Genomic DNA, 26270 nt, shown 5'->3' with positions numbered 1-26270 from the left:
TTTGATTTCTTTTTTCTTTTCCTCTGTAAGATTTTAGGCTGCTGGTACTTTCAGACTGGTTGTTAATTTATCTATCTTACTTCACAACCAGTATGGAGCCTCCATCCTGTTGGGACCTCCAGTGAAGTGGGTGGGTGCAGGGGATAGAGGAGGGTGGTTTGCTAGCTTTTGTGTTTGTTTAAAGGATGGAGAGGAGCAGAATCTAATGGAGTTTAAAGTGGCATCATGGTCCTCTGAAATTTAATCTGTGGAAATGTATTTCTAATTTAGTGTGGTGTGAGGTTGATCAGTCTGTTGGCAGCGTGTCACTGCTGTGATCTGGGCCAACTGCCACAGTTGTTGGTGGAAAGAGTCAGATGGGGGTTGTATGTGTGTGTGTGTGTGTGAGCACACATGGCTGCATTCACACACTTGTTTCCACTGCTTGCTAACTAAGCATGTGTTATTTATAGCTTTGAAGGCACTTGCACTTACAGAAAGGCAACCTGTGTGGGGGTGTCACTTATCTCCACTTCTGTTTCCTATTCTCTTAGCACTCTTTTAGTGTTCTGGTTTAACAATGCAAATGGGAAGCACAGGTACTTTAGTCCTATTCCAGTGCTTCATGTTGTTGGGGTTTTTATTTTTTTTTTTTATTTAAATCAGTGGCTGTTTAGCTCTCGCACCTGTAATTTTCTCCTTTGTTATTCATCTGTGGCATAATTGATGTTTTGTACTGTCAATTAAGAACTTGCAATTCATTCCTAATTTCTTCAGTATGCAGGAGTACTGAACATTTCTGACAACACATGTGTTCAGACTGCAAGATCACAATTACAATTATGTTAAAAACCACAAGGGAAAGTCTGCTCTGAGTGCCACACATGGCACATTCTTGGTCTGCTTAAACAGTCTGAAGAAAAGCAGAAAGGGAAAGCTGTCAGCTTTGTGTTTCAGCACCCCCACAAGCTTATTCCTCTATCACCCCACTATAAAATATAACAAGAACCAGTTAAAAAGAGGCAGGAGGATCTTCTTGGACACCTGCTACCTGGATGCTTCTCTGTGGAGGAGTAGGAGAGCGCTGTGGCTTGGAGGGAGGAAGTGGGTTGTTGAGTCTTGAATTAGCATGGTTCTGGCTTTTGTGCCTTCAGGAGGTCCTGTCTGCCTGAGGTTGTGTCCATTTGGCCTCTGGGAATGTTAGCTCCAGTTGGGTGGCTGTCTCTTTTGATGTGTCCATTTCAAAACAAGGAGATGGAAGCTGGTTGTTAATATGCTGGTAGGGTGTTCGTGTAGCAATGTGCTGGTACTCCAGCTCCAGAAAGGTCCCACAAGTAACTTTCCAGGGTATTGGCAGGCTTAGTTTGGTGCTACTCTTCTGGTAGTGCCTAGTGAGCTTGGATAGGGAAGAGCCAGCAAGTTACTAAGACCCTGCAAAGGGAGAACTTGGGATTTTTTTGGAAGGAGTTATTTTGATTTGGAACCTCCATGCTATTATTGAAGCGTTGAGGGTTTCAGAATTGTTTCCATGGTGGGGCAGGTGGTTGTTCTGACTTCTGTCCAGCTGTATGTGTCCAGCCTTGGCTTCTTGTGCTTTCACCATGAAAACAATGTGACATGCAGTTAGTTGTATGGAAATAAGAGCACACTCACAGAGTTGACGTTCAGCACTTCGAAAATATTAAGCATAGTAGCGATAAGTTCCAGGACAGTAAATCCCCATGATTGTTTAATAAAAAAATCAAGTTTGGACTATCTTAGGTCCTTCAGAATGATCTGGTGATATAATCCCTGTATTCACAATCAAAGCCTTTTTTGGGGCAAAGGATTCTTTCCTGGGATTGGTGGGAATGCAGCTCTCTGCCCTTGTCCCACCACACCCAGCAGTGGTGTCAGAAGCACAGCGTAAATTTGTCACACCATAGAATCATGAATCACTAAGGGTGGAAAACACCTTCAAGATCACCAAGTCCAGCCTCTGACTGAATTCCACCGTGAATTCACATGTCCGTGTGTGCTTCCATTTTCTGTTTTTAAACAGAGGGATTTAAACATCCTGTCACCGCTACACTACTCATTGTTCTTGTGGGGTTTATTTTGAGTGGGAGCAGCTTAATTCTGTCAGTGAAGGAGTAATGCTATCATGCTACAGTGTGGAAGAAAGGCCCTTGACATGCATAAGATCCCACAGTTAGGAGAAGTCCCATTTACCTATCCTGCTGTGTGTAAGAAAATGTAATGATTCAAATAATTTTACATCCTCCCCCCCCCATTAGCACCCTGTAATTTCAAAGGGAAATAATTTAACCAAGATGACCTGCGTGGTTTCATTATCCAGAACACTAAGGCTTTAGACATATTTTAATTAGTTTGTTTTTCAAACTCTTGATTTGATAATACACTGTACTAATTACTTCTTAAAAGGTAAGTGGAGCACAATGAAAAAGCTGTAACAGTTGATGAATATCTGAGCAACCTGGAATACATTTCTAGACTGACCAAACTTGGCAAGGCTCTTCTGCTTTCTATTATTCTAAAATTCTCCTTTTAAAACGGTTGGTGTTTTCTTTTAATTTTATTAAATTGTGACCTAGAATTTTCAACACAAGGAGGAGAATAGTACAGATATCTCTGAAGTGTTTGTCTGCAGTGTTCTTATCTTTAAATAGCTTCTTTGAAGGAGCCCATATGCCCTTTGCCAGAGGCATAATTAGTATCTTTCAGCAGCGCGTAGATACGAGCATGTCATCTACGTGTGGTTGTACAACAGTTCTCACTTTTACTGTGTTTTCTGCCTGTGATCATATTGTTCCTAATAGCTCCTGTTACAGTGCATTTAAGTTACCTTTGCTCCCTGTAATTATTTACAGGTTAAAATATTGTGAGTCAAATATCAGGCTAAAGGAGGAAGGAGAAACAACTCCCTGTGAGCAAGAGATCTTTGGCAGAAGGTGATAACAGGAAGGCTATGATTAGGAGAGTACATTTTAAGAAGTTTTCCCATGATCAATTTTCTAATTAAGCTGAGCCTCTGGGAGTTACATGCTAGAGAATTTCAGGGATTCCTAAATAAAAATGGTTTAATTGAGATCTCACAAATTGAGTTTTCAGGCTCTTATATTCTGCAAGACGTGTGATTGTTCTTTTTCTTTGATTGCTATGCTGACTTAATAATCTGATTTTATTACAACTGGGCAAAATCAAAATAGAAAATTTCACTGTAGCATGTTTGTCTGAACCTCACTAACTTCTAACTTTCAGTGCAGTGTGCTCTTAAACAGGTTTTTTATTCTTTTAAACACTTGTATTTGGGTGGTAAAAAGGGCTAGGGGCCTTTGATCTGAGTCTTTTTTGAGTCCTGATAGGAGAGGTTGACTGTCAGTTTATACCTACAGAGATTTTGAATTACAATGGAAGAGTCCCCAGAACCAAAATGTGGGAGTTCTTAAAACGTTAGAAAACAACTGTCTGAAACGTTTGAAAACAACTGTTAATTTGCCTATCTTTCAGCAAGGCAAAAGGTATGTTTGCATGTTGGTTTGGTGTCAGTAGGTTCTGTAGTCAATGTGTGCTGTACTTGGAGAGCTGCTGACTTGTGCTGGTCACATTCTTGAAGCACCAGCCATTGGCACCATGGAGACTTGCTCACCACATCAGAGTAAGCAGATTGAATAGCACAGCAACTTGATTAGGCTGGAAACAAAGCAATGAAATGGAAACAAAGTCCAAAAAGTATGAGCTTCTTTGCAGTCTGGGTTAGTTTTTATAATTCCAAAATAATATTAAAAAATGCAGACACACAATAATTTGTTTGAAATGCTGGAAGAAAATTTTTTTTATTGATTTTGTTACTATATCATTTAGTATCTGAAATTAAAATTTTAGGATGGATTGAAAATTCAGGAATAAACTTTAGGGAGCTGAATTTTAATTGCACAAACCATTTAATAAAAATAAGTTTGCAATTAGTAATTGTAACCTCAAAGTTTCTAAGTTCCTTTTTAAAGTTAGGAGTAACATTGTAGTGTAGAATATAAGTTATTTCTCATATATGCAACCATTTAGGCCACCTATGGAATATGAGCTACTAAGCAGCTCTTGTGGTGGTTTAGGACAAGAGTAATTTAATCAGTGTTGGCAGGGAGAAGTGGTTACACAGGCTCAGAGCATGAAGTACGGGGAGAGGAGAGAGCCTGGTGACCACCACCATGGCATTATTTCTTCCCTGGGGAATGGGGCACTGCTGTAGTGCCAAAATTCCAGGCATCCAGTGGAAGATGCAATTTCGTGCCAGTGTGTGCCTGCTGGGAGATTTAAGAGATGGGAAGAGGTGTTGAAGTAAGAGAGAGTATCCTGTGTGTAGTACTACAGCTGAAAGTTTTTCTTGCTCTTCCAGTTTTTGGGCCCTTTCAGATGTTAACAATTCCAATATCTACCCCTGCAAAAAGCCGCAGGATGTAGTTAACTGGTGGAAATGGGAGACTAATCTTGAGGTTTAGCTCTTGTATTTGCCACAGACTCACTCCGAGTCCCTCTGTGAGCTGCTTAGTTTTTTGTAAAATGAGGATAAATATTTAACTCTGTGTATAGGCGTCATACATACAACATAGCTGGATGTTGATTATGGATCATTATGGATGATTTACTGGCACAAAATCTGAGTGCTGCGATGGCAACAGCAATTCAAAGCCTTGCTGCCCAGGTGGGCAATGTAAAGTATTCTGGCAAGGGCAATTGCTGCCCTTCATCCCAGCCAAAAACTAACCTCTAAGCCTGATGCTCTAACTCATGAATCTACCATAGCTTCAGTGTTACCCAAATTACTGATTTTGTGCTAGGGATGGGACCCAGGGTCTCTTGGGAATGAAACACAGCCTGGTAGCTTTTTGGGAATGTCATCACAGTGGTTTGAAGCTTCCATACTAGTTTTGTTCTTGATGGGAGAGAATGTTAGCTGAGGGTTGAAGTGCATGTGGAAAGAGTTGGTTTTGAGGTTCATTATAAAATCCAGTCAGGCTGGTGGAGTTAAATTGCTCTGGGATTGTCATGTACAAATTGTAGATGTGAGAAGCACTCCTGCTTTTTTTAAATTTTGAGTACTCTGTTACTCTGGAGTGTTTTGCCAAGTTTGGAAAGTAGACCTTTTATTTTTCTTCTGCAGGCTCACACATTTACCCAGCCTTGCTCCGTTTCCCTAGAACAGGAAAAGTTTTCTTCAGCTTTCTGGATTTAGCTGTATGACTTCGAAGAATAGACTGAGAAGAATGTGGGGTTATATTGCTACACTAGTTGATAAATTAGCTGTAACACCAGGAACCTTGTGATTCCTACAATAGCAGCAGAGGGAAGAGTCTGAGCTCAGTTTTATTTCTGTATTTGGGATAGCCTTTTATTCCATCTCACCTAGGGACCAAGGAGCTCCCTCTGGGACCATTCCTGCAGTCAGACAAGTGAAATACAATTTCTCTTTCCCACAGAGTTTATGCGCTTTGTACTACTTTAGCCTGGCTTGGTAAAACAACCATAAGGTGCAGGCATAAATTACATATATTTGCACTTCAGGGATTTAGCGTTGTCCTGTCAAAACATAATAAGTGGGACATATAATAAATGAGAAGCAGGCCCTAAATGTTAAGCATTGAGATGCCAGCACATCAGGATCGTTTGAGAGGCAAGGTTTTTCCACCTGCATACAGCCACAAAATGGGGCTGTGTGTCAGAGGAGAAGCCAAACCTCTGAACGTGGCTCACTGTAGGGCTTGGCAAGCTGTGTGCTTTTTTGGGGCAGGCTGAAGTCCCACATACCTTGACCTGCCCTGTGCTTAAATCATTCTAATGTCTTAAATTGTTTTATGATTTTTCCAAAGCACATCTGGGTTGTGTTTAATTGTTAGGAGATAAAAAACCAAAGGAGCTAGAGAGGGAGTTGGTGTAAATAATTCATGGAGAAGAACCCTCCAATTTTGTAGAAACCACAGCCCAAATTACAGAGAAGGCTTTTGGACTGAGATGATTTTTGTTGTGGTTGTAACATACCAGGGTTTGAATCCTGTCCAGATGGAAACATTTGGTTTGTACTTCAGTAAATACTGCAGAAGCACTGCCAGCTAATTCTGAAGAGTAATGAAATAGTATTTTTGGCAAAGCACATGCACTTTCCATACTTCTGATTCCACTCTTCAGATCCAAATTCAGAGTGTTTTTTTTAACATGTTTAGCTAGTCCAAGACAAAAGTTAATGTAATTTAATGAGAAACAAAATATAACTGTAATTTAGGAGAGAAAACTACACATTTGTCAAGAAAAAAAAAAAGTAATAACCTCACTAGTCAAATAAAATGGCTGAAAAAGAGTATAGTTTATTCTATTCTAATCAGGCACTTGCTGCTGAGTTCAACACATCTGTATGTACAGGCTGCAAAAGCATCAATTCTGCCTACTGTTAGTAGCGAGCCTGAATTTTGCACATGCAAAGGGTGGCATCTTTCCTAGAAAATTGCTAAAAGCAGCACCATTACTTAAACCCCCCATGTTTTACTTCGTACTTATTGTTGTATAAGCACCAAATTATTGTAACAGAGGACATAAAATACATTTGTCATTCTTTCATATGCATTAGGCCACACTTAGTGTGTAGTTGTGGTAATCATTTTTCCTATATAGTTAGGCTTTCTTTTGTGTTGCTCTCACAATAGGAGGGAAGACAAAAATACTCGAGAGAATTTCAGTAAAGAAACTGATGGAAGCAGTTGCCAAACATACTTCAAATCTAATTTTTAAAAGAGCTGACTGTCCTCCCTTTTTGTAATAATTCACAGCTCATTGTAACCTTGATGAGTGATTTTTTAAAAAAATACTCGTCAGTAATGATTTTCTCTAAGTTTGCTACACGCAGTAGTATCTGATCCTAGGAGCTCTCATACTGGTGAGGAGAGGGTACCTGGGTTTGTATTGGTGTCTGAACTTTCTGTGTGGTTTGCAATCCCCTTAGTCAGACATGGAAATGTTTTAGGCTTTCAAATTCTCACTCTGAGGTCCATCTTTGATGATTTGGCCTTGCCCTAGTGTTTTGGTGGAGGGGGAGAAGGCTGGGAAGTTCCCACTAGGTTGCTGCCTGACTTTGGCCATGGCTTTTCTGCTTTCAGCTGTGAGACTTGTTGAGCAGGAAAAGGTGAGTAGCATGTGGCTAGATCAGGGCAGCACGTTGACTGCACTATCAGATGGATGTCTTGTATTGAGCCAGCCTTAACAGCAATGTCCTTTCCACTTTACTGTATTTGTTACTGTTTCATGTCAGTAATCCCTTCCTATCTCCCTTCTCCTGTTGCTCCTGCATCTTGTGTCTGTCTGCAAGCGGGACTCTCACCGCTCACCTTTCTTCAGCCCCAGCACATCCCTTCTGCTCTGCTGCTGCACTTTACAGCCTTTCTCACAGCTTCCTTCCCAGTATGTTGCAATTACCCCATCCAGATCTTTGGTGACAGGATATTCTTTTATGTAAATATTGCTGCAAAACGAATCAGCTGTCTTGGGGGGGAAGGAAAGCATTTAGGAACTGTATGCCTAGACATCATCAGGACCCAATGTAAAATGTGCAGCTCCTATACAAGATTGGAAACATACTGCATTTAATGTTTTGTTTAATAACATAAAGTTATATATTATGCTACACATTCAATAAGAAAAAGTGTGCATAGAAATTTTCCAAATCTTTTCTTGAGAACTTGTAACATTACATTACATTTACAGTATTTATTAATGGACTTTAATTTCCTTAGTCTGGGATTTTAATCTGAATCTGTTCCCTGATCCGATTCACCACATGGCCCCACAAATAAATTACACTGCTACAGTTGAGGAGGTGGCACAGGTATAATAAGAAGAGGCCAGATGGATGTAGATGTTCTGCAGGCCATTTTTGATGCCAGGAAAAATGTCCACCCAGCCACCAACAATCTAGATGGTTCCTTGCATGAAATGTCTTCTAAAGGAGTAGTAAGAAGTCAAATCTAATTTCTGCTGCCATCAGATTTGCTGAGTGAGCGGGCTTTTCAGGCACCTGCTGATGGGGTGGGTGGCAGGGTGCATTTCTCAGGGTGGAGGGCTGCTCATGTGCTTTCCCCAGGCTCTGGAGGGCTGCTCTGCTCTCCTGCTTCCTCTGCTCCAGTGCCCACCATAGCAGCTGCCTGCACGATGCGGGGGCTCCCAGCACAGGAGACTTGTAAAATTCAATACAGCCACGGGTGCTCTCTCTCTCAGATTTTTCTGCTGTTTTCTTGGGGATGGAAAGTGAGGAACTGGGAAATTGTATACTTGGAGTGCTGAGACCTGGCAGGTACCACCTCCCAGGCACAGATGTTGCCCTTTATTTGTACATTGCCACTTTTCTCTTTTGCTTTGAGAATCACACTTGGGTGCTGGGGAGGGCAAGAGGAAGAGGAGGGATGATTGCTCATCTTTATTTATTCTTGCTGCCTGGCTGGGAAATATGAGCAAGAAGGAACCAACATAGCTGCCCTGTGGGTTTCTGTGGCTGGGTGTGTCCAGGAAGAGACAAAGGTGCAGAATAGTGATTAGTGGATTTTACGTATCAAGAAAGCCTCTACAACTGTGTTCTGTGAATGTGTGTGTACAGATGTGTGTGGTGAACCTGCAGTTTTCCTTATTCTCATGCCATTTTAGAGGGCTTTTATCATCTGGCTGTCATACATAAGTCTCAGGGTAAATATCTGTTACACATGGAGTAACCTAAGAGCGACAACTCTCAGTAAAGTCTGTCTATAAGGAAAACCACCATAGTCTTAACTTGAATGAAGACCAGCCAGATTTTTGAGGAAGGGCAGTGTATTTTATTTGACCAACTGATACAGCAGGAAAAAACCTATCAACTCTTGAGCACACATTCTTCAGATTTCCAGTGGTCTTGAATGTTTATAGCTACAGTAACACTTCTTAGTATTGTTTATATAAATCAGTAGCTTTGAATAACAAATAGGGTCCCATTTATTGCTAGAGGTAGGCTGTGGCATCATGTACACATCCCTGTCTGTTCCCAGAGAGAATGAGGGATATTTAAGACAGGAATAATTATTACACAATATTAAAGAAGGTGAGTGATTACGTAGCTCTTCACATTGAGGTTTCATTTGTATGAGTTTCATAATTTTTTCAGCCATGAGAAATCTGAGTATTATTTCCATAAGAGGAGACTTAGGGGGAATTGCTTAGCTCTTTGCTTGGTGTACCAGCAGTGGACATAAACTACTTACGCATTAGGTGTTATTTCATAAACATAATTGACTCTCTTTCAGCTTGAATGAAATAACTATGTACTTACAGGCATGTCTTCCCTTCAGTTTGCTTATAAAGAGAATTTGCAGTGTCTTGATCTTGGCCAGGCTGTTTCAATATTTTAGAAGCAATGTTTTCTCAGCCTTTTGGACATGTTTAGCTACATAGGCTTAAAGTGAAAGTGGTTTTAACCAGTTCAACATATAGTTGTGAACAAATTATTTGAGGCTATTCCAGAAGTGAACTACTATTATAAAAGATGAGGCTAAAAATAGTTCTAATACAAAAATTAAGCAAGAAAACTCAGAGCTTTTAAATTTCTTTCAGAGTCTTCCATCCATAACAATGCTTAAATAGAACAAAAATGTGCAAATCCAGACTTTTTTTTTTTTCCTTTCTTTCTGTTTGGCAAGTCAAGTTTAATAAATATGTAGGAAAAGCTGGTGGGGAGGAGACCCAGACTGAACACCAGCTTTTCTCCAAGGTCTCATATTGCAGAGCATTTAGATCAATAAAGTGAGGGTTAGCAGGACTCTCCTGTGTTATTGGATGTTGCCAGTCTAATTTCTCTGGAAATGTACTTCCCAAACAGTCACAGCTGTCCCAGGAATGCAGTTTAGCCATTGTTGTTTGTAGTTCTCAATTGGAAAGAATTAAAAACTGTCATTCTGACAGGAGATTTATGCACTGAGATTACAGCGACTGAATACCAGAAGTTAGGTGAAGTTTGTGCCTGTTCTCAGACTTGGGTAAGACTCTCCCTCCTTTCTAAACAGACTGACACTGTGCTGTATTTTATTCTCTGCTTAAAGAAAGGAAAAAAAAAAAGTTGCTATTGTAATAACAACATTTGCATTGCAGATGATATATTTTTGTTGGTTGCTGTTTAAAGCAGCTGCCAAAAAAGCTCAGAGGTGTGGAATTCTAAGGAAGATGAAGCTGAAAGAACAGACACTATACCTAGACTCCTATTTTAGTGTCTCAGAAGAATCAATTTTCTATTTCTCTAATTATAATAGGGAGATTTCAGTCTTTGTTTGAATCTAATTTTGAGGGTTCCAAACAGTAAGGTTCTTTTACGCCGTCATGTGTCAATGCACAGTGGTGTCAGATGGCGTCAGACTTCAGATTCTGATAAGAACTGATGCACTTGCATCCAGTTTCTGAATCCATACTACATATTTGGGTAATCTAGATGGAAATAAAAACCCAATTTATTTTTCAGGCAGCACTGTCCTAGAAGTAACTATTTTAGAGTCTTCTAGGTAGTTGCTGTTGAGACTTGAAACTCCCCTACAAGTAGAATTACTGTGCTCTCAGCACCTCTTACCTACTCTGTTTGATTGCTTAGACTGTGCCAGAAAGTTCTGGGCTTGCATTAAAAATGTGAAGATTTTTTGTTTCTCTAAGTTGCTACAGCTTCCATGCTGTGAAATGTGTCAGTAGTCTTAATTTGATCATCAGTCTGTATAACCATGAAAGCTGTGGCATGCAAAAGCCTTTTCCCCTAAGATACCTGTATGTGTCCATACATTTCTGTCTAGGTTGGATGGAATAACGCACAGTTTCAGGGGGAAAGGATCATCATGCCATCAGTGCTGCTGTAGTGTTTCTCCTGGCTCGCCCAGAGCTACCACTCACACCTAGCACAGGATTCTCTGCTCTCTGCTTCCCCCCCGGGGCAGCCACAGTTCCAAAGGGGCTGTTACAGAGGCCAAAAACAAACGTTTTCACAGGTGGGGGCTAAGCCTTCAGTGGGATGGAGGAGAGAATTGGAAGGGTCAGTTTTCAGTAAGAAAAATCATGGATTGAAATAAAGCTAGTTTAATGGGTAAGGGAAAGTAAAGCGAAAGAAAGAATTAATTTGCTACTCACCGTTGGCAGGCAGGTGTTCAGCCATCCCCAGGATGAAGGGTTCCATCACATGAAATGGTCACATGGGAATACAAATGGTCTAACAGCAAATGTCCCCACCTTCTTCCTTTTTCCCCCCAGCTCTTATTGCTGAGAACAGTCCTATGGTCTGGAATATCACTTTGGCCAGTTGTCCTGTCTGTGTCCCCTCTAGCTCCTTGTGCACCCCAGCCTGCTTGCTGGTAGAGCAGCATGAAAAACTGGGGCAAAAAATACCTTGACACGCTGTGCAAGTGCTGCTCAGCAATGGCTAAAACATCCCAGTGTTATGACCGACCCCTGCTTCCAGCACAAATCCAAAACATAGCCCCGTTCCAGCTACTATGAAGAAAATTAACTCCATGCCAATCAAAACCAGTATGTTTAGGAATGGGTGATTCATTGCAGAAACAGCCTATCCTAGTTTTTGTGCCATATTTAGGTAATTCATTCATTCAAAAGTAATTTTTATAGTTAAGAGTATTTTGTACAAACCTGGTGGAAGGAGAAAATATGCAGTCAAAAAATAAGCTTTAGTTAGTTGTTGGCAATGGCAACGACAGCTCAAAACCAAACCAAACACACAATTGCAGTTCTGAAGAACTTGAAGCCAGAAGTGCTTCCTAAGGAAGCACCAGCCAAACAGCCACTACCTTGTGTTGGTCTCTAGCCCAGTCCTTTTGTTTTGTTTAGCTGCAGGAAAAGAATCGAAGTTGCTCCAAGTGTGATGATTATACTTTTTTCACTTTCTTTAAAAGAAATTTTTCTTTGGGAATAACTAGAAGGCTTCTAGGGCACCAGTTCCTCCAGGGGATAGACAGGAGACGTATTTTGAAGTAGAAAGTGATACTGAGCACATGGGAAAGTGCCCGTTAGTTGACAGCAGTATTTGTACATTTAAAAATCATGGGAACATCATGGGAAGTAACCAAGAGATGAGAAGCAACATTTTCAAGAGTGTGCCACACAGGGAATCAGAAGGCCATTCCTCTTTTTTTCTCCTTTGCCAGGAATACTCTAGGCAAATAAACTTTTCAATGTCTTGGCTTTTCTCTTTTATTTCTTACTGCAGAATACCACAAAACATGGTGTACAATATTGTAGAGGTCTGCAAAGTATTGTGAACTTTAAATGCTTTATTGTAATGATAACATAAAAATATCACTGCAGTGTAGACTGATTTCTTATGTTTTTTTTCTTCTGTTTGGAAAAGCTCTAAGCTTCTAGTTGTGTGATAGGATTTTCAGCAAGGCACTTGAGCACACATTTGAAATTAAGCATGTGCATTAGTCCTTTTCTGAATACACAGAGCTATTAATTAGGGCTTGTAGCAAGACTGATTGTCTGAAGTATGAATAGAATGTGCTTGAGGGGGGGAGAACCCTGCTTTTCAAGCACATGTGTATCCTGTTGGTAAAAACTAATAAATAAAACCTCTCTGGTTAGTCATGCACTGGTTTGATCTCCCAGCTCCAAGTCCCACTCTCCCCATGCTGTGTATGACATGAAGTAGGCTATGATCAATATGGTTAGTGCAGTAAGTGAATGTAATGATGCTAATGAGCCATTTCTTTATAATGATCAGGTTCTCCAGCCCTGCCCAGCAACATGGTATATTTTGGAAGCTCTCAGGATGATGAGGATGAAGAAGAGGAGGAGGAGGAGACAGAGGACACAAAAACAGCCACAAACAATGCTTCATCATCATGCCAGTCAACCCCTAGGAAAGGAAAAACGCATAAACATGTACCAAATGGGCAAGGTAGGTCCTAAGTAGTGCTGTTCTCCTGCATCCACTAGTAGAGAAATTTATGAGCTGAATGTGCTCAATCCTTGTCCATTATTCTGGATCTGATTGAAAAAGTGGTGGAGTAAGATGCAGTTTTAGTATCTTGTGTTATAACCTGTTTCTTCTGACAATCTGAACTCTGTGGCAGAATTGCTGCAGGGCTGGAATTATATACACACATAGAGACACATATATATGTATATACTGACATAGGGGTCAGTCTCTTCTCCATGTAACAAGCAATAGGACCAGAGGAAATGGCCTCAAGTTACACCAGGAAAGGTTTAGGTTGGGCATTAAGAATTTCTAATTTCTAAGAACCCTAATTTCTTCACTGGATGGTTTGTCAAGGCTGCTCAGGGAAGTGGTTGAGTCATTATCTCTGAAGGTATTTAAAAGTCATGTAGATGTGGCACTTAGGGATATGCTTTAGTGGTGGACTTAGCTACGTTAGGTTTATGGTTGGATTCAATGATTTTAAAGGTCTTTTCCAACCTAAAAAATCCTGATTCTGTGAGATATATTTATGTATGTGTACACACACACACATGTATAGACACAGTCATGCTCTCTGGCTTTTTTTTTGAGACTTATGTTTAATTTATAATGACTTTGTTTTATCAAAGTTAAATATAAGCACTCATAAGTGTTACCAAAACGTATGCAAGGGGCAACACTTAATTTCTCTCGTGCGGTATTGAGACCACACTTGCAGTAGGTTGATACCACAGTCATGTTGTTGATTGAAAAATTTTATGGAAGAAACTTTTTCAAGTCAGTTATTTCTCTGCAAATCAGCAAAAGATGATTTAATTACACATTAATTAATTGTGTCACAATGTTTTCGTGCCATATCTTGAAAAATGGATCCATGTACATTGCAACATTATCTACCACATAATGGAAGATTTAAAGCTGTGCTGAAAATTTCCTGAGCCTGCTGTAATGCTCCCCTGCCAGCATCATGTGTGATGTGGTTCTTGCTCCAGCAGGAGCTCTTGTTTCATAACTCTCTGCCATCTCTGCCTGACATAATTTCAAAATGTAGCCTATGCTCTCTGTTCCCTTCCTCACTATTAGCTTTCCATGAGAATCTCTCTTTCTGGTGACTGCCCTTTCAGCTCTTCTCCTTTTAGTAGGAAGACTGAGAGGGATGTCTCTTCACAGTGCACTTTTTGGGAGGTGACCTGTGCCTGCTCTTGTTTGTTCTTTCATGCTACCTTGCTCCAAAGAAGAGATTAGTAGATCCCAATTACTTCACTGTGCTGATCCTCATCTTTGCCTTTCAAAAGGGAGTTTTCTATAAAGGCTGCCTTTGTTACATATGCCAAAATTTTTTTCATGACTGCATCTGAATCTAGTTTTATTGCACACCCAAGCTCAAAAACTCATTTTTGTGAATGATTTGTGGATAATTGCAAGGGGATGTTATGCCTAACAGCATTTCAATTGTCATTTCAATTGTGACCAGGAGCTTTAATGCTTTACCAGTCATAGATCAAAACTTGGCACTTAGGATTGATTTCTAAATAACTCCCCCAAAATAAGAAGCACAAAACTCTGCATACGGAAAATGAGGCTGCATGTAACAGAACTGCTCCCATAGAGTTTTAAATGTGATATATCACTGCAAAATGATGCAGAAGGAGCTGATCGTGTTCCTTTAGAATGTCCCAGATGGCAGCCACTTCGAAATTAGCTCAGAACTGGAGACACCTGAAATCTTAATTGGGGGTAAGTAAAGGCAAACATAATGAGCCATATAATGGCTTCATAATCTTTATCAATATAGATCAGAGAGAGTGTAAATGAAGGTGCTGTTTTAATAGAGCTGCAAAAGACCTTTATAAAATACATAGGAGACAATGTGAGATGTTTTGACAAAGGTGAAGAAGCAGGAATTCCCAGAGAAGGCAGCTGCTTCTTCGTCATTGTAATTTCTTTTTTTCTTCTTCTCTCTTTTTTTTTTTTTTTTTTAATTAAAATTTCCTTACCCAGGGGTATTCCCATTCTTCAGTGTCTGCTATGTTGGTTGACAGCCAATAGTATTTTTGTTTCATGTGAATAAAGTAGGTTCTGGTTCATGTGTGTCTGTTTTAAATGAGACCACACACAAAGGCAGACCAGGGACGGGTGCAGCAAATGAACTTAATCTAGCGTGAGAGTCTATTTTTAATGAATTAAAGTCTTTTGTTTTTAATATACAATGTCTAGTCAAGCACTTTGGACCTGAAAATGCTAAGCATTTGCTATGACATACAACAACAAAGGTTCAGAGCTTGATTAATGTCATTAGACAGTGTCAAATGATTGCTTTCTGCTCAATGGGGGCCAAAACAATTTTTCTGGGCAAAGTCATTTGTCAGTATCCTCTTCTGATGTCAGTATGGGGCATTAATAAGGTTGCACACCAAACTGTTTGTTATAACTGAGCCTGTTGAGCCACCTTTTGGAGAGCTAACTCAGTCGAGAACGCCTGGGTGTGAATGGGAAGCACGTATAGCACGTGGCATGAGCTTGCTGCACAAGATGAAGTAATTAGTTCAACTGACTTGTTGCCTTCCAACCTTACTGCTTACACAGATACATATAAAGCATCAAATTGTTACCTGTGCCTTTTCACCCTCCTTTCATAGTGCTGCTGATGTGCTGCACACACATCCAGCTGTAAAAGAGCAAAGTGAGATGTTTGGCAGAAGTGTTTATTCCCTGCATTCATGGGAGTGTGTAAAACAGTGTGCAAGTCTTTCCAGGGAGGTGTTTGGTCTAAACTGCATCTCCCTGCTATTCAGAGAAAATTCCAAGTTGTAGGTAAGAGGGTAGGCTTAGGTCTTTGTCCCTTTAAACCTAATTCTTTGAATTCCTCACAACTAAATAAATCCTAGTTTGATTTCATTCTATGGCACAATGGAAGGTTTTCTCTGCAGGCTCCTGAAGAAAAATGTTTGCAGGTGCCAAGTATTTAGCTAGGCAGGCTGTGATAGAGAGCTGGAAGGCAGAGCTGAGGAGTTGTTGGGTTATCAGCCCCATCTTGGGAGCAAGGGAGGATAGGCATTACTCAACTTGAAAGGGCTTGTGGGCTGATAAAGTGCCTCAGGAGGAGCAGCATACACAGATACAGTTGTGTAGCAACTTTGACATTGCATGCAGCAGGCTACAGTTCCTTTAATAATGGTTGGCTAATTTTCTCAGGAAGAATGATTGGGGAATTAGATATTTCTCACATCAGCACAGCAGCTCAAAGGTGGAGAGGTATGTACATCTGGGCCAGCATACCAGGGAATGTCCTGTTGTCTCTGGATGCCAGAGACAGACAAGTAAGTTCTAATTTACTTTCAGGAAAGCAGAATTAACCATTGTTATTTGTAACCAGACTTCATGAAGAGTGAGTCTGGTGTCCTTAACTGGAGTAAACCAGCTTCAGTGTGCCAGCAAACCTACAGGGTCAGAAATGGTTGCTGGTTCATGCTGTACTTTGTTAACATGATGAGATAAAAACTGCTCTGCATGCCTGTTGCCTGAAATGAGCTGGGGAGAAAATTGTAAAGATGCTTCTGATGCTTTTTTTTTCCTTTTTTTTTTTTTTTTTCTTTTTTTTCTCCTGGGGCTCAAATTTCAAAACCGACCTGGCAGCAGTGCATAGTAAGCAAGCATTGCTAAAAACACTATACTCTTCTTCAGTGCTGTCTTACTCACCAGAAACACAGAAGAACATTTCACTTCTCAATTTGCAATGGATAATTTAGCAGAGTAATTTCCTTACATGTGTAGCAGTACAAAGATGATGCAGGAAAAGATTGCAGATAGATTTTTTTCTTATTTCAGGGTATAGTTCAATGCAGGGTTTGTGTATCTTGGGCTTGAATGGCACATCTTTTATGTATGTTACTGTTTGAGTGTGCTGTGAGAAAATTCTCATTTATGGTTGCAGTTCTTTATTTAGTTTTGGTTTTAACTGAATTTGGTGTTTGTGGGTGGGTACGTGAGACAGAGCCTTAGGCTTGTACATCATTTTTAGTGAAACTAATCCTGAAGAGGTAGACATTTAGAAGAAAAATGTATTTTAAAGAATGAGAAAATTTCAGGCAGAGTGCTGCAATAGTTAATGGGTAGGCAATTATTTTGATGATTTACAGCCTTTTGTTGAAAGACCATGGAACCAGTAATTGTTGCAATAAACATTTTTGCACATTTAATTTTTCTGCAAAAATATGTAACACGAAAATTACCCGGTTTGCAGTAATTTGCATATTTAAATATGCAAATCAGGCACAACACATTTGGGGATTAGCGGATTTTCAGTAGCGAGATGTATGACCTGTGGAGAAGAATAGGGGAGCTGGAAGTTGCTCAAAAAAAAAAAAAAAAAAAAAATTGAATTGTTGTCCTGGTGCGAGACTTGTGATAGCAGACAGACACTTCTTGTATGGACTTGCTGCTTAGTGAGTGACCCTTTTGATGCTGTTTGTGTCGTAATGGTTAGGTGAGAGTAATGAATTTGTGCTCAGACGAGACACTTGGTATTGAATTTTTACACGCGGTGGCGCGGTGTCTCATACCAATAACGCTTCTCCCGGTGGCCCAATATATTCCTGTGCGTGCAGGGCTTGAGCTGTGTTATTGATGGTGTCAAAAGCAAATTCAGTGTTACCTCTCTGCCATGGCTCTCCTGTTTGACTCCTGCTGGCATGCAGCTATGGAGATTTTCGTGCGGTGTTGTCCACTGAGAAATTGAGTGGTGTTGCATTCGGGCTTGGGAAGTGTGGAAACAGCAATACCGTATCTTCATATGATGTGGTGTCAGCCTTTTCTTCTGAAGTACTCCTTTGCTTCTGACTCTGAGTAGGCAGAGCATGTTGGGGGGCTCCAGAAGACAGCTTCTATCCCTGGAAATGACTTATGGAAGTCAGAACATACCCAACATTTTAGGAAAACAATTTGCAGTATTAAAATACTGTGTTTTATGGAAGTAGAAGGTTGTTTTAGTTCCTCTGGGAGGGGAAAAGAATTATTGCCTGGGTCCTTTAACGCCGTTTGAGAGCCACATAAATGTTTTCACAGTGACTTAGAACTGAATTAAAGCCAGAGCAAGAATGTTTTTGTACAGTAATGGATACTCCATGCCAGAAAGTTGATTAATACTGCAGCTCTTCCCAAACATGATCTATGTAACAACATGAAGTTTGCCCTGGAAGAGCTGGCTCGGGTTCACAATATTGGCAAGGTTCCCTTTTCTCCTCTAAAAACAAAACTTCTCCCTTTCACCTCTATCTCCCCTCATTCTTCTGGATGGTTTTATGAATGCGCAATCACTTGCTTTATGCCGCGCAAGCTCTGCAACATGCAGCACATGTGTATGTGTATGGTCCGTGCCTTCATCTCCCAGCCACTGGCACACAGCAAAAGGCTTCAGTACTCTGCAGGCCATATTAAACCTCCCCAGTTATCTCAAGTATATAGCATATCAGGTGCAGGAGCAACCTCCAGGAGGGCTTGGGAAACAAAGCTTTGTCCATGGAGTCAATAGCTGACTGAACCCAGTCCAGTAATTCTGCTGCCTCCACAGTGGAAGCCTGATTATTGTACATATTATAAATTAGCTTCTGAATGGCTGTCTGGCTGTATCCTGTGAAGTGTTTGTGTGCAAATTAATTTGGAGGAATACTTCCGAAAATTGCTGAAAACACATTATGTTTATCGCCCACTGCAGTCTCAATTCCTGTAGTAAATGCTTAGTTAATCTGTAGTAATTGAGCACATCTGTGGCTTTACTAGACCAAAAATTTTTTTAGACATTATTATAGCTGCACCTAATACAGGCACAATTTGAGCAGTTTGTATTGGTTTGTGTAGGGATTCTTTGTCACAGTCTCAAATGAGATACCCCAAAGTCCCAGTACGGGATCCTGGGTGAATATTGGTGCCCAGAGTCCAGTTCCCCTGATGCAGGGAGCGCTGTGATGCATCTGTGGGGATCACGCCTGCCATAAGGTTTTGCTCTGCTGCCATAAATTATATCAGTGGTTTAAAAACCCCCAGTGCTTGTGAGTTTTGAATGTAGTGGTTGCGTTTCTTTGCATTTGATCATCACTGCTAACCAAAAGACCCACAAGTATTTCACTGTGGGACTCTTATTGTTTCAGATAATAATAATAATAGCTTTGGAGGACACAGCATTTTGAGAATAAGCATTCTATTGGATACGAGGATAATGATACCCATTTATTCTGTCTGGAGTGTCTGAAAACTAAAAATTTACTTACACTTTTAATTTTTTGTTAGTAGTGCTTCTTACCTTTAAGAAGAAGCTGTACTGGAAATACAGTGTTGGTTAAGGTAGCATAAAATAATCATAATTAAAAACTACATTTCTGCTTCAGGAGTGCGAGTTTCACTACTAGTGTAGGTTGGACTTGGTTTTTTGTCATTTTACCTTTTAATGAAATTACTGCTTCAAGGGTGAAACCTTTATTGACTACTCTTCAGCAAGGAACTAAAGTGACTGGGAACAGAACATTGGATATTGGAATGTCAGATTTAGAATTTCTAAGACAGGAGATTGTCCTGGAACACGTCTGGGGTTCGTAAAGCACAACCTACACCTTTCCTGATTTTCTGAGTGCATCACAAATATTTAAGAGCTGGCAGACGTTAAGGAGAATGCGATTTGCTTCGTAAGAAGACACAAAAGAATTAGTTAATCATTTCATTGTTTAATCAGATTTGGTCTCAGTAATATTTAATGCAGAGTTTTTGGGGGTTATTGTTTTCTTTCCTTTGAGAAGTGAGTGTTGCTGGCTTATTATCAGTTACTCTTCAAAAATGAGATTTTTGGGGGTGGGGGGGTTTAGCCTTTTTTTGGTGTTACATTTTTTCTTTGAGCCATCTCACTAGCTTTTGGGGCCAGAGTTTAATCCTGTATTGTACTAAATAAATTTATTGTCTAAATAACTTGCTTCAACATTTTTAGTGAGATGGGAGGAAAATCATAGTCTCAGGGATTCCCCCCCTCCCCCCTGCAAATGCTTGGCTTGCGATAGCATTTTGTAATTAATCAAGCTAACATATTGATATTTGTTCACATACTGTGTTTGTGAATTTTTCAATACTTACTACTGCGGGAAGGTTTTGTAGCTGGATATAACGGCAATCTAGGTGTTGGAAGAAACAAATACTGATTTTTATAGAAACTGATACCATCTACTGTTTAACTATAAGACAGCGTGGCAAAAACTGTTTTGCATCTACATATCCCTTTGTTGTGTTTTCAGACTTAAGGTTTTTAAGCTTTTCCTGTGAGACTGAACATTTTTTTCCTCCTGTTTCTCTCTTCCCCTTTTCAAGAATCTTACAAATTAAGACAAAAGATAATTACTCAGAGGGTAAAACTGGCAGGGTTCCCACGACACTTAAATTTAATGAGCTGTTGCATATAAAATATACCTTGTCTCATGTTTGCTTCTTTTTTTTTCTTTTTTTTTTTCAAATTTTTTATTTGGTGAACCAGAGAAGAACACAATTTGGCTTTTTGGCTGTGTGTTCTATTTTAGTAATCTTAGATTTTTAAAGTGGCAGCTGATTACAGAAAATTAATCTCTGATTTGAATGTTTCCGTAGGAGCAGATCGGTATTTACAACTTGTTCCCTTCAAAGGAAGGTGTCACTCTAAATGATAAAATACATATTAACAAAGCAGCCATTGGTTGTTTGTGCTATGTCTTACTAAAAATAAATAGTTGTGCTTTGTGCATCTGTAGCGCCTTCCATCTGATGTGAGAATTCCTTACAAAGGAGGATGAATATATTGTCATGAACTTCCTGAGAGGGGTTGGCAATTATTATCAGTTCCACCACTGGAAATGAGATACAAAGGGTTAGGTGATTTTCACAGACATCACTGAGAAATCCTTGGCTGGCTGGGCAGCACCAGTTGCTCCTGAGCTCAGGAGCGACAGAACCATGGGGAAATTTGTGGTGACTCCACTGCTGACAGCTTTTCTCTCATTCTTACTCCATTTATGCAAGTGGGAAGGAAGAGAGGAGGAAAAGCAATTGCAGTTTGTTTTTTTTTAAGTAACCTGCTTCAACACTTATGACTGACTGAATAGGATAAGGGAACTGAAAATATGGTAAGTGACGTGAAAATCGAATTTGCCAATAGTTTGCTGGCGTTCCAGCTGTGGGAAGGTTTGGAAGTAGAGTCTGCTCAAAAGCAGCTTGGCTGCCCCTCTTCAGTAGGAGATCCCTGTCCAGTGGGATTGTTGGGTTTTTATTATTTTTTTATTACTTACTGCTGCTCCTACCTTTAATACACTACATGTGTAGGGACAGCTAAACTTCACAAATTAGATAAGAAGGTATGTGTTGCAGGAATATCATCTTTAGTGACTAAAAAAGGCTTTCATTTCACAAGAAAACAGTAACTTCATTTATTTAGTTACTATTCCCAAACAGATCGTGTATCTTTTGTGTAATAAATAAGATTTTCACATAGTTGTGCTATTAAGCATTTATGAAGTTTCTTGTTTGCATCCTTTCCTAAACCATGTCGAAGAAAGACAGAGGTAGAAATCAAGAGTAAAAGGCAGGAGGGCATTTGTCATTGTGGATGTTGGATCATAAGCATTGCGAACCTCTGTCAAGTGCTCACTAAAGAGGGGACATCACTGACATGAATTCAGCACACTTTCAATTAACAAGCAGAGAAATGTGATGTGATTTGTTGTTTGTTTGTTTTAGCTTCAGCTTTTCATGTTCCCTGACAACACAAGAGCAGTGACTATTCTTAAATAAATTCAGGAGAGAGACAGGAACAAAACTTGCTTATATAAATTCACATAATACTTATTGTACAAAAAATAAAGGTGTCTGTTCCACACTTTCTTATCCCTTCATTTAAAAGTTACGGTGCTCAGCATAGGTCCCAGTGTTACTTCATGTCACATGTTCCAGATCGGTTTTAATATTTTCCTTTCTTTGCAGAAGTACCTTTTTCTATTTGCAGCTTGTCTGCTATAGGCAAACTGCTGTCAGTTTGATTCAGCAGTTTGGGTATTGACGAAAACAAAACATGCTTTTTCATGGAACGTTTCCTTTCTTCTACATTGGTATAAAAATAAATCTTTTTTCTCTTTAGGTTATGTTTAGAATTCCCTCACTGCGAGAGCAAAAAAAGATAATTAAAACTGTCATAAGTAAAAATCAAACCCAGAATTCTAAATCTAGGTCAGTCAAAACAGTAATATACCTTGTATGTTGTAATTTGGCTATTGAAGATAATGTGTGCTATCAAGCAGAGGAAATACTTTGGTAAATCTGTTCATCTAAAGAAATATGCAAAATAGTGCTATTTCTGTATTGATTTAGCTTTGGATGTAAGAAGGCATTCACTAAATAACCAACACTGAGTGCAGACAAAATTGTGATGTTCTGAATGAAGTGTTTGGTCTGGCATACTTTTCCTTTTCTTGTTTTTCCCTTAATAACCTGATTTTCTCTCTTCTCAGTTTTCAATGGGTCCAGCAAATCATCGAAGGAGAAAGAACCTGCTCAGAAACACAAAAGCAAAGAGGCCACCCCAGGGAAGGAGAGGAACAGCGAACATAAGGCTGAGAGTCGAAAAGACCAGGCTGCTGCTAATCACCACGCTACTACAAACACTGGCTCCTCTACGAAAGGGCTCACGGCTAACAACCACCACACTCTTCACAGATCGGCTCAGGACTTAAGGAAACAGGTAATAATAAGTTGTACTCTACTGTGGACACATGGGAAACAAAAGCTTTTAAGGTTCTAAGCTGCTTTTTCCACTGTTTGGTGTACATTGAACGTGGCAAACCTTAAAAGCTTGCTCTGAAACAGCAGGGAGTTAATTTTCAGTGATTAAAAAAAAAAAAGGAAAAAAGAAAAATATATACCTGGGAAGTCAGTATGATAAAGTAAGTGTGCTTTACAACCCTGTCTTTTAATTATCTGGTATATTCATATGAAAGAGTAAAGTTCCCACTGATGTTTATGAAACCTTTCTGACTGGCACTCTGTGCTGACAGTGCCAATGCTGGCAGCACGTGGAAGAAGGAGCTGGTCTCTGTGATTTATCTCAGGGGCTCACTGGTGCTCTGGAGAACCTGACATACTCCTCATGTGCCTTGGTTTGCACATGGGCAACACAAACCTGAGAGTCTGGGACAAATGTTTCGCCTGATGCATAAAGATGCTCCAAAATACTGTCTCCTTCACAATGGAGGTACCTGATGGGAGACATTTTTATAGTTCCATGTTACTTGGTTGAAAGCTAGCAAAAAGATTCAGCAAGAGATTTGTTTCAACTTAATTTGAATTCGGGTGTGAAACTTCAGCAGACTGGTCTTTCAGTCCTTATTCAGGCTGGGGCTGGGTTAGCAGACCAGGGCAGTGCAGTACAGAAAGCTTGCTGAGTTCAGCCTTTTGGGAATTTTGGGTTTGGATTTTTTGTGGGATGGGGTGCTGTTGATTTGGTTGTTTTTTTCTTTGGTTTGTTTTTTTGTGGGGCTTTTTTCCGCCCTGTTTTTGTTTGTGGGGGTTTTTTTTTGTTGGTTGGTTGGTTGGTTGGAGTTTGGTTTTGTTTTTGTTTTTGTGTTTTCTGCTTGGTTCATTTGTTGCTTTGTTGTTGATTGGTTGGTTGTTTCACAGTGATGAATTCTCAACAGGCTGATTGGAGACAGTATTTACTTGCCAACACCTAAAGGTTTTTCTTCTAAGTAGGCTGACCTGGTTCTCAATGGAGCTGGAATTGCCATCTTGTAGAGGGCTATCAAGGCCTTTAAATGTTACCTCTGAATCACAGGCTTGGAAATTAAAAATAGGAAAAGAAAAAGCAGTGATGATCTTGCTGAGGAAATCTTTAATGCTGTGTGTTTCAGTGGTGGTTTAAGTTCTCCTGAAATGCCTCCACTGATTTTGTATTATCTTCTAAATCAGATTTGAGATCCTGAAGGCTATTCACAGTCTGTCTGTACCTCTGTAAGACTTCAGTTCTTTTTTCCACCATGGCAGTTTGCCTTTATCTAGGCATCAGTGTGAATGGCTGCCTTTTTGGATTTTTTTTTTTGTGATTACCAGTATTTTATGATTCTTGCTGTGACATGCTCTGTCATGAGCTCATGGTGTTTAACAAGTTTCTCAAAACATAAGAATGCAGTTCTTAATTCTTTTAACCTATTGAAACAGTTGTGTGAAATGCTTACAAGTTGTATCATCAGAGTTGGATTGGTTAAAACTTTTGTGAAAGTCAACTGCTGCTACTTCTGAAGGTAGTTCTGAAAGGAAAAAGACAAGTGTAGAACAGTTTTGTCTGCAATCCAAGTGGTTTTGCTTCCTAGAGTATTAAGTGTTTTTGATTATGTGACACACACAATGGAGAAAAATTTAAAGCAATGCAGTACAACCAGCAGTCACACCACATGGACACATCAGCAAGGGTCTCCCCAGGCTTCAGAAAATGAGGGGTTTGAGTCAAGATGATGTGGATGTGGGTTTTCTTTTTTCTTTTTTTTCTTTTTTTCTTTTCTTCCTAAAAAATGGTTAGGCACCTACATTTTCTTCTGCAACGCCCACAGTGCCATAAGTATTTTCTTACACATTTTAATGAAAATGTGACTCTTAACTAATTAAAAGTGGATTATATGTTTTGCCTGACAGAAAGCATTAGTTCTGTACAAAACCGTAGACTTACCAGTTATGGGACATTGCTAAATTTCTTGCTGGTCCTGAGTCTTTGACTTTTTCAGTATTTAACAAAATGAGAATTTTTTCCCAGGGTGCCAGCCACATGTTCTTCCTCCTTCCACTATATTTTTGCTTCTTGACCACTGCATTTGCATGGTTTATTTATGTGTGGTTTTAAGTCTTAAAGAAAATAAAGGCAGAAACACTAGAAATTACCAGAGATTTTCTGTTGTCCTATCTGTTTCTGTTTTTCTGTCTTTCTTCTTCTGGTGTGTCCTTGCACTTGTCACAGGCTCCTTATCTCTTTTGCTTTCTCCTTTGCCATCTTCCAAAGTCTTCCTACTTTAAAGGGTTGTGAGCAGAGGAAATGTGGTTCAATGGGGCCCTCTCTTGGCCTAATATGGTAATTTACCTCTGCACAACTCCTACAAGTACAGAACTATTTTTATGAATGGATTGAAGATCAGTTGCATAACTTGGATTTGTTTGGCACTAAAACTGTTGTCAGTGTTGCTAATGTTGCTCTTATCACCGTGGTTGCTATCTAGGAGGTTATTTATTTTTTGTGTAGGGTTTTGGAGGCTGAATCCTAGGTGCTATGCAGAGGTGTGTACGTAGACAACAATCTAACAAACCCATTGCCGCAAGACTGTGCTTGCCACTTTTTTTTTTTTTTAATAAAGACAAAATTTAAAATCTTTCATACCATGTTTTACTGCAGGGCAAGTGTTCAGTTAAGGAGAGAAAAGAGTGGTCTGAAGACGATTATATGTCAGTGTCCTAAACTGAGAACATAGCTGAAAAGCAGAGATAAGATTATTTATATCCCTAGTTTCACCTTTGGCTCAAGACTTTCATGTAACGCTGATGTCAGTCACTTTATTCCTACTAGGTGCTCACCTAGTTGATGAATGAAAGGCTGTGGATGTTGTCCCTCTGGACTTCAATAAAGCCTTTGACACAACCTTCCACACAATTCTTTCAGAGAAACAGGCTGCTCATGGCTTGGATGGGTGTTAGCTAGGTTAAACACTGTCTGGATGGCTCATGGTGGTAAATGGAGTTACATCCATTTGTCAGCTGGTCACCCATGGTGTTCTCCAGGGCTCAGTACTGGGGCCAGTCCTGTTTAACATCTTCATCAGTGACCTGGGCAAGGGGATTGAGGACACCCTCAGTCAGTTCCACACACGACACGAAGCGGGCAGAAGCACTGATCTGCTGAGGCTAGAAAGGCTCTGCAAGGGATCTGGAGAGGCAGGAAAGCTGCCCAGCAGAAAAGAACCCGGGGGTGCTGGTCGACAGTGACTTAACAAGAGCCAGTCTGTGCCCAAGTGGCAAAAAGGCCAATGACATCCTGGCCTGTGTCAGGAACAGTGTGGGCAGCAGGAGCAGGGCAGTGATTGTCCCCCTGTACTCAGCACTGGTGAGGCCACACCTCGAGTGCTGTGTTCAGTTCTGGGCCCCTCACCACAAGACACTGAGGTGCTGGAGAAGGTCCAGAGAAGGGCAGTGGAGGTGGGGAAGGGTCTGGGGCACAAGTCTGATGGGGAGCAGCTGAGGGAGCTGGGGGCGTTGAACCTCGAGAAAAAGAGGCTCAGGAAGCATCTTA

At 40.1% G+C, this 26270-nt stretch overlaps 1 protein-coding gene across 3 annotated transcripts in view; it reads left to right on the top strand.

Moving 5' to 3' along the window:
* JARID2 (jumonji and AT-rich interaction domain containing 2) overlaps positions 1–26270 on the top strand; it is a 209137-nt gene that overhangs the window by 150624 nt on the left and 32243 nt on the right. For all 3 annotated transcript variants that reach the window (XM_005525263.3, XM_088058457.1, XM_088058453.1), the window contains exons 5-6: positions 12749–12925; positions 22459–22688. In XM_005525263.3, the coding sequence (XP_005525320.1) occupies positions 12749–12925; positions 22459–22688 (407 nt within the window). The remainder of the gene's footprint in view (positions 1–12748; positions 12926–22458; positions 22689–26270) is intronic.

This window comes from Pseudopodoces humilis, chromosome 1 (assembly GCF_049639895.1).
Source record: "Pseudopodoces humilis isolate 2021_Gansu_Grassland_sample_001 chromosome 1, ASM4963989v1, whole genome shotgun sequence".
NCBI classification, from domain to species: Eukaryota; Metazoa; Chordata; class Aves; order Passeriformes; family Paridae; genus Pseudopodoces; species Pseudopodoces humilis.
Note: the sequence above shows the minus strand (reverse complement) of the source record. Positions and strands in the feature narration are given on the sequence as shown.